Source organism: Solanum stenotomum, chromosome 3 (assembly GCF_019186545.1).
Source record: "Solanum stenotomum isolate F172 chromosome 3, ASM1918654v1, whole genome shotgun sequence".
Lineage (NCBI taxonomy): Eukaryota > Viridiplantae > Streptophyta > Magnoliopsida > Solanales > Solanaceae > Solanum > Solanum stenotomum.
In genome coordinates, this window is record NC_064284.1 from 2742535 (window position 1) to 2751981 (window position 9447).

The 9447-nt window shown below is 36.1% G+C and overlaps 1 protein-coding gene across 1 annotated transcript; it reads right to left on the reverse strand.

Annotated features, from left to right (window-relative positions):
• Positions 1–20: 20 nt before the first annotated feature.
• Positions 21–8293, reverse strand: LOC125857725 (coatomer subunit beta'-2). The gene is made up of 23 exons (XM_049537342.1): positions 8040–8293; positions 7774–7794; positions 7622–7683; positions 7329–7383; positions 6297–6333; positions 5862–6187; positions 5609–5740; positions 5379–5527; positions 5142–5210; positions 4702–4852; positions 4547–4612; positions 3814–4002; positions 3301–3441; positions 3136–3210; positions 2853–3029; positions 2665–2756; positions 2458–2574; positions 1887–2001; positions 1703–1774; positions 1186–1382; positions 1008–1101; positions 329–435; positions 21–153 (listed from the first exon to the last, which is right to left on the reverse strand). Exons 1-23 carry the CDS (start codon positions 8040–8042, stop codon positions 21–23), a joined length of 2580 nt encoding a protein of 859 aa, XP_049393299.1. The 5' UTR covers positions 8043–8293.
• Between the last annotated feature and the right edge of the window lie 1154 nt (positions 8294–9447).

Here is a 9447-nt window from a genome sequence, read left to right on the forward strand (position 1 = left end):
CAAATAGAAAAACCATCATGTCATACCTCGTGGTCTATATCTCCATTTTCAAGTGATTCTTCATCCATTTTCATGTGGCTGAAAGCTTCTACAAGGTTGTTAGTTGATCTATCAGCATGATTAACATATTCTGTTGCTGGTGGGTAGCCACCCCTACATAGGAATTGGAACAGAAATTACAAAAGTTATCCAAACTGGTGCAAATTTGTCCTAGAAAGAAGAGAAAAGAAGAAATGGGGAACTCCCATGAATTTTCAGAAAGCCACCAGGGTAGGCTGAGAGAGTATAGAAGAAATGCATAGGAAGTAGATAGAGCCATTATCAACACCTTTCTTCTGCAACTTTAGATTCAACAGCACATGCAACTTGCCAGTGCTCAAACATATTAGGATATTCTTCAGGATCAGCCAAAGCTTCTGCTGCTTTCTGGTTAACCTGAATGACGCATTCATGAATAAACCACATTAAAATACAACAATTTTCTGCTACAGGACTACAGATAATATAGCAATGTTCCTGCATGAAGCCATTTAGTCCGTATTGAAAAATGATTACAACCTTCACTCTTCTTTTTTTGAGAAGGAATTATACCCTTCACTTCTGTGTTCAAACTATATTCAATATCAAATCTTTAGATTAAGGCATGACATAATTCATAACAGAATAGTCTGCTTCCTGAAAACTCATTAAATATATTTCGTGTGGTCATTCCATGGAGATAATACACAAATGCAAGTGGAATAGAAAAATTGTCCAATAATATTACTTTTGATGCCTATCACAGGAGTAAATAATAAGTCCGAGAGGTAAAGAGCTCCGAAGTTTCTTTGCACCAGTAACTTAGGTCAAGAAGCTTAATCCCACTATGTTAAATGAAAATCAAATCTAGATGGTTCTGCAGCTCCAACAGATCTCTCAGGTGACCATCCCGCCAAATATTTGGTCCTAAGTGCCAGAAATTCAGAAGGTGTACAGATAAGAAAGATCAAGATCAGAGAAACACCGACCTTACTGAGGTCCTTCTTCCAAATTGCAACTATTTCAGAAACCTTACTTGGCAGATAAGATCTAGCCATAAAAGCAGCCTCAGGTACCCGATTGCTGCAAATAAATTGTAACTCTATATATCAATCTGAACCATTGAAAACACACCTAAACAATAAGTTCTTTAGCAAAAAGAAATACCTATCAACCAATAGCTGAATGCATTCCTCCACTTTACCCAAAAGGAACATGCAAAGGAATGTGACATTGTTTTTCCCCTGCTCTTTGGCAAGAGTTGCTAGTTCAGTTATTCCTTCAGCATCTCCTAGTGAAGAATAGAGTAGCAACAGACCACTCAAGTCGTTGGCATACTTCAGACATTCCTCTGCCATCTCCAGCTACAAAATGTAGCAAATGAGCAAAAATTCTGAAGAACTCAGGAAAATACACACGTGCATTTCAGAAAAGTACTACTGACATCTGAAGAGACCAAATTACAAAGCACCTCAACCACTTGAATACAAAAACAAAGAGCTGGAAAATTTCACTTAGCTCTGAATGATATATTTAGCAGTAGTCCCAGTTCAGCTTAAAGAAAGAGTTTAAACAAGTACAAGCTATGGCATCATTCCTAAAATCTGAACCATCCATTTTCTCAGTAAAAAAACTAAATGTATGCTGCAAAAATAAGATTTCAATTAATGGTAGTAACAGTTACCATTCCGGCAGACATGGCTAGTTCACCCAACTGCTTCCATTTGGACTCACTTTGAGCTACCACTGCAATATCCTGCCAAGCCACAAGCCACACTTCTAAACATCATATGGTTCTTAAGAAACAAACAAGTTTAAAAGAAGATATGGAAGTTCAAACCACATGCATTAAAGTTAGGATCCCCCACCTTTGCAATATCTAATTTTCCCAGCTGTATGGCTAGATCAAATCTGTAGTCAGGCTCTGTTGCAACTTCTAATGCTTCCTCTACCATACCTCGCGACTCCAAGAAATGTGCAACACTAGCAGGGAAACATTTTATGACTAATTAGGAAAATTCACATAAAACAAAGCAACCCCCCCTCCCCCTCCCCCCCCTCCCTTCCGAAGGTTTAGATATTGCAGAAACTATGTGATACCTCATACCAACATGAAGCATCACATATAAAATTTTCAGAGGAAAGAGATATTTGATTAATCAAACAGATCTGAAGTATAAAAGACACATTAATATAATCCACAGAAATTACTATCTATACAAACAAACGATTACAGATGCCAATCCCTCCGAATCTAAGAGCAGCATGCTACTCCGAAATAACCCAGAACTAGAACTATTTTACAACAAAAAAAGACACATTAATATAATCCAGAAAACCCAGTTCATTGACATACTACAACCATGTTGATAATTTAAGTTGCAAGCATGCACAATATATTGGTCATGTTCCCTGAAGACATTTAAACATGTGATTTACCTATTATGGTGCTCCTTAGGAATCGATGGCAGCACCTCATTTGCTCTGTCCCAGTCACCACGCATCACAAGTGTCTTGTACTCAATCAGGCCGAGCAGTAGAGTATATCCAATGACACTGCACAAAAAAGGAAATGAACTCATTTATCCCAGAATCATTATCTCAAGCTGAAGTTTCCGACATCAGAATCTCCCAGAAAGTACTCACTTGAACTCTTTGTCAATCAGAAAAACCCTACTCTGGTTCGCTAGATATCCGAGCAGGTACATAGGCCGGTCTAAATGAAACATTGTGGTTACCTAAACATACAAAAAATAGTTTTGCTGATTCACACACAGATATAAGATGTCTCCAGATATATGTGCAAGAAGAGCAGCATGCACAACCAATCATACCTCACCACCAACACAGTAGTTAAGTCTCCAGGAAGAATTATTGTAAATGAAGCAATCACCAACCCAAATTCCGGTCCTGACCCGTTCATTTATCTCATAAAGAAGTTCAAAAGCTTCTTCTACGCCTTGCTCATCTACTGATCTTCCACTATCTAAATGGGCAGAAACCACATCACGCTGCAGGTATGACACAAGCAAACAGATGACCGTTAATAGAATTATGCAAAGAAAAGAATAACAAACTTGAGCACGTGTAATTTTGATTTTGGAAAGAAGATCTCACATTATACTTGAGTATGTAGAAGGATGTATCACTTGCAATTGCTACCAGATCGCCACTGTCCGCCCAGTAGAGATTCTAATGAAATTTAAAAACAACATAGACAAAGTTAAGACTTCCGAGAAAAACAACCTTATAGTGTATCACAGTCAAGCTTATGTTTCTCACCTTCACACTAACATCAATTCGCCGTATCAACCTGCAGTCAGCCCAATCATAGAAACAAATAAACTCATTTGAGCACATTGCCAATAGAGTACCTCCATAGATGCGCTCAGCTGAGAAAGTAGGGCGGATACTCTTCTTCTCCTGGAGATATCAACATAATTCACCTTTAAGGCCACCACATGGACAAGAAGAAACCATGGCACATTGCATGTTTCAGCTTCGAGAAAGAGAAGCCAATGCGTTTATTACACTATAACCCATCGCATGGATGTGAACTAAAAACTCACTTAAAAAGCTCTCTAAGAAGTAAAAGCTCACCACTAACAAAGGCATTAAATAGAAGGGGGCAGATAGGGAAGAAACAGTTGATTTAAGTCAACTATATAAAACAGTCCATCATTAGACTCAAATGTAACACATGATGCAATCAATTTTCTTTTGTCTTTTTTCCTTTTGATAGGTATGTGATGCAATGAACCTTTCAAGACAGCCAGTTGGAGGACGAATGTGAACCTGAAAATTTTTGCTGAAGATCTTAATCCTTGACGTACTTTCTCTCACAGCATATTCTCCATCAGAAGACCAAACAAATTCCAGAGCTGAACCAAATGACCTATTTCTCCATGCTAGAGCAGTATATATGATATACTCTCCATCTCCACAAACAACAACAAACCTTCCATTTGGATTATGCTTCAAGCTCTGTTAAGAGAAAAAGTATGCAATTTTAATAAGTGGCCTCTACATATTTTCTCCAAACCAAAACAATGCAGATAAAAAACTGCAAGCTACAATAATCTATCCACACTCTTTATACTGCAAGACGATGACTGCATAAGAAATTTACGACACCTCAAATAACAACAAGATGACAACAGTGAGATAAGCAAAGGCCAAAAAAGATTTTAAAAATAAAAAAGACCAGAACAATAGGAAATAACTCATCAGTCTCTACAGCATCAATACAGACAATGGCACCCTAAATAAAGTATGATAATAGAAACACCGACACACAATTAAATCAAAAAACAGATCAATGGCGGGTGAGGTTTCGAACATATGTATTGCCTTTCCCCAAAAAAGAGATATAGTAATATAGGATTAGCCTCTCGCTTGTAAAACATGTACACTAAGCAACTCCAAGCAGAACGAGGATACGTAACTAACAGCTAAATTATGGCAACCACATAATTCTTGCTGACCAGGTTGTCACCATGATTCTTGTTTTAAGATAATTCTCACTTACTTGTGGATAGAGGTCACAAGTTCCCAATTCCTTGACAGCCAAAGGCAGCCTTTCTCCATCAGTAACCTGAGAGATAAGGCAAACATGCACTAAATTAAACAATACTGAGCAGTGTAAAGAAACAAGTGAGCAATAGAAAAGTCAGGATGACATACCTCATAATCCGCCCCAACACTCTTGATGTTGACAGTTTGAACTTCATTGTGCTTAGCCCATATAATTTTTCCACTGTTATCCATGCTGGCAACGGGTTCTTCTCGGCCAATTTTTACCATGATAGTGCCCTCATCATAACCTATTACAACCCTGCACATGTATCAAATCAGCATAACTGCAACTAGATGAATAAATGCAATACAAAGCATGAGATGAAATGATAATCCAGTTCATTGCTATTTTGTTTCAGAATTTTACTATTTGTTATGCCCACAAGTTGTACAAATAAGTAATTTCCTTCTTTCTTCATCCATAATAAGAACTCTTCTTACTTGGAAACAAAAACAGTAAAAAATAAAAAGCAAAGTAGAATTGAAAGGAATTGCAAGACTTCTTAAGAGAATAAAGACAAAGCGACAAACTTATCATAGAAACTAACCTTCTTGAACTTCTCATGCAACCAACTGCCCAAACTCTTTCAAGACCATAATTCAAAGTGTTCTCAAGTCTGCATACAGAATGCAGTGGAAAAAAAATTAGGATCAAATAGCCAACTTAAAGAGACGATATATTTTTGACCTATTGGCTAAAATATCACTGTATATGCCTAGCTATTATCATATGAAATCAATAGAAAATTACCCAAGTAATAAAGTAGTTCTGAGTATAAATCTACCTATAAGTGGTTGCATGCCATATACGAACTGTACCATCTTCAGACCCCGTAATTATAATAGGAAGCTCAGGATGAAAACATACGGCGGAGACATTGTGTGTATGGCCTTCAAGAGTCTGGACACAACTTTTAGTCTGATAGTCCCAGACCTGTCTCACAGTTTAGCAACACCTAATTCAGATTCTCTATATCTAAACTAACAGAATATGGGAAAGTAATGATCAGCATACCTTAGCAGTGTGGTCATCAGAACCACTGATCAAATAAGGTTTGTCACCACCAGTGAAATAGTCTACACAATTGACTCCTTTTAGATGCGCATCCAATGTGAAGTTTGGGTCAGGGGAGCCGAGGTTCCAAATCTGAAAAACCAAGCATGATCAAATCAATTATTTCAGATTGGTTCATGAAAAGTTATAACGTTGTGAACAAGTTTATGCCAGGAGGAAGCAAAGAAGATACAGAAGGGAAAAAAACCCTTACCTTTATAGTTCGATCAAGAGATGCACTGGCAAATGTATTGGTGTCTTTGGGATTAAATGTGACTTGCATCACATAATGGGAATGACCCTCAAAAATTTGAGTGCATAGCCAACCTTTCTCCCAGTCCCATAGCTTTATAAGCATGTCATCAGAAGATGACAGCACATATGGTAGAGAAGGATGGACAGCCACACACCTAATATAATCAGTGTGCGCTTCGAATACTTTGACCTTGTCCATGGTATTGTAATTGTATACCCGAATGTACATATCATCAGCACCGGCAACAACCCATTGCTTGCGTGCTATAAACTTCGCTGACCTAACTGCAAAGAATGAACTAGGTGTTTAACAGAACTGAATCTTAGTTAAAGCAAAAGAGTGCTAGTTCACAGTCCTGGCCAAACAAAGATTATTCAAACTCCGTCAACATACCTGGTAATTCAGTCGCCTCGAAAGATTTAACCATTGTCTGCAATAGTAAAGATGGGTTAGCTCCCTGTTGATGATACTATTACCATGTAACTTTTGCTCTATAATTATGTACTTGCTCAATTGCTTCTCATACACAGGAAGCTAAGAAGTCAAATTGGCAAATAAGTGAAGAAGATTGAAGTCTAACGTGATTCATCTTTGATGAAAACTTCAATCTGCTCCTAACATGGGATGTTACAGTAAGAAATATCACTAGGAATAATGGAGCAGTAACTCCAAACGTGATTCACTGATGATGAATACTTGAACATACTCCTAATACAAGGCATTACAGTAAGAATTTTTTTGTTACAGTCATTGGAGGGCAGAAATTCTACTAAAGTAACTTGCATAGTCCAATATCACGGTTAAAAGAGATGTTATTGCAATGAAGATAGGGAAGACAAAGTAGGAGAAAGCAACAATACAAGGAACATAAGACGCTCCCACTTCAGTTCAATGGCTTTTCAGCTCCATAATCTTAAAATTCATTTATCCAAAAAAAACATTATCTTGGCTGAAAATTGTTCTACTTTTTATTTGGCCTAAGATGAGCGACATGGTTCGTAAGGACTCATATAAATGACTCCCACTTGCTTGGAATTTGAGGCGTCGTTGTTGTTGTTGTATCTTGAAATTTCAAATAAACAACAAATATCAACCGGTAGTAGATTGTTGAAAGAATAAATGTGTGTTCTTCCAGTGGATTGCACTAATAGTAAGTCCAATTCTCCCCAACTAAGTATATATAAAAACAATCCAATTCTCCCCAACTAAGTATATATAAAAACAATTTCGAGCATTCATGACGACACCAAATAATCAAAAGTTAATCTAGCTTATTCATCCAAGTATGATAGGAACTAAGCTTCCCCCAAACCAGATCACATTTAGGACACACTTTTACAAATGATAATACAGTACACATCTTTCAAGATTTGCGAATTACATAATCCCGGAAAGAAATACAAGTGTCAATGTTACTTCCCATACCTGGGTCTGGTAGTTCCAGATGCAAACAGCCCCCGAATACAAACTCGTCAATATCCTGCGAGAAGTAAGAACAGGAATTAGCTGGAAGTAACTAGGTCCATGACGTAGGGGTAAGGTCTGCTATACTCTACCCTCCTCAGACTCCACTTTGTGTGATTTCACAGGGTATTAAGAAATAAATAAAACATGCAGCTACAGTGATACTAGCAATACGTCACTCCGACATAAAACAATTTAAAATGGAAAGCAAACATATCAGCTTAAAACTGAAAAGACAGGGAAAGTCCAATTACCATGGCTCCGTAGGATGTAGATCCACACACTTTACCCTTTCTGATCTTTGAGCAAGTTTCCTCTGAATCAATAATTACAGTCAGCACAAAATGCATTAGTGGCACATATATGAAGTATATAAACATTTTCAAGTACGCCAAAAGAATAGTACCTTAATCTCCAATCTCAGAGGCTGAGTCGTCATATTCAATTCGAGATTGAAAAAACACAAACAGGAAACAAAATTAAGTTAGTGGAAAACAAAGTGACAGATCTCAAATTAACGAATAATAGACCTAACACTCAAAACTCATGAATACGAGACAGAATTGTGTTATCCTGGAGACGGTGATCAGTTACCGCAACCAAACCGAATCCGATTTGAATCAGATCTAAGCCGTAACGTAATGTTGAACAGATTGAAACTAACAGACTCACCATTTTCAGCGATGAATATGAGAACTCTCCGAAAGAGGAACCGAATCAGTGATTGAAGTAGCGGTAGAGATTCGAGTGAGATCAAATTGAAGCACGAATTAGCTGCAGAGATCTTCGAATTCCAATTGTTGAAGTGAGAGAAGGACGAAGAGAGATCAAGAGAGAGAAAATTAGTACTCCTAGAGGTTTAGCTCGTGTAACAGCGCAACCCCTGTAAAGCGAATGCAAAAGGGGGAATTTTATGAGGATGATCCTTTGTAGTTAAGAGTTAATATTATCTGACCGAAAAAGAAAAAAAAGTTAATATTAGAATCTCCAATTTTGTTTTTGCTGTTTTTCACTTATGAGGTATACCTTTTGATCATTCTACGAGTTGTTTGGATTTACATGCTTTGTTAAAAAGAAAAAAAAAATCAATTTTGCGGGACTCTACAAGAGATGTCCAACTGAGACTCTACAAAGAGTGTTCAATTTCAATTAGAATTTTTGGAGGCTACTCAATCCTAAACCCTAATTCATGATTATATATATGTTAGTACTATATTTTTTTTGAAAAGTCATCTCGAAATTCCACTACAAATTCTTGAAATATTCATAAAGATATCAAATTCAAATCATCTGAATTCGAGAAATACGCTACTAACGACCCTCGAGTTATGAAAATTAAGTTCAAATCATCCTAGTTCGAGAAAGACACCACTAACGACCCTCAAATTATTCGAGTTATGAAAATTAAGTCCAAATCATTCTAGTTCGAGAAATACGTCATTAACGACCCTCAAATTATAGAAATCAAGTCCAAATCATGAATTAAGGGAGGAACAAAATTGTACCCGCACTATCATCAATAAAATATTCATGTTTCTTAGGATTTTATTTATGTGGCTGATTCATTTTCCATATGTTTAAAATTTGTTGCAAACAATTTATTTTTAAATTAAAAAATATAAAAATTAACCAAAGATGTAAATTAAAATTCCTAACTTGTAAAGTTACTAGATATAGGACCCCGTGCCAGCACGGGGCCCAATATATATTATTTTTTTATTTTAATTTATGTCATATTATGAAATTTCATAAGTTATTGAAATTTTTATATGATTTTAAAAATATTTTAAACTTTTAGCTATTGTGATTTGTAGTACTTTTTTTTAACATAATTTTGAAAATAATATTTATTACTCTGTTTGTTCTAATTTATGTGGCACATACAGAATTTCAAATATTAACCATTTTTTATATGTCTCTTTAATATATTAAGTTGTTAATTATTGTATTTTATAGTACATTTTGAACCTAATTTTTTAATAATATATGTTATTTGCCATGTCCCAATTTATGTGGCATTAATTGATAGATTTGTTGGAGTCGAGAGATTTATTTTGTTAATTATTGTAATTTATAATTT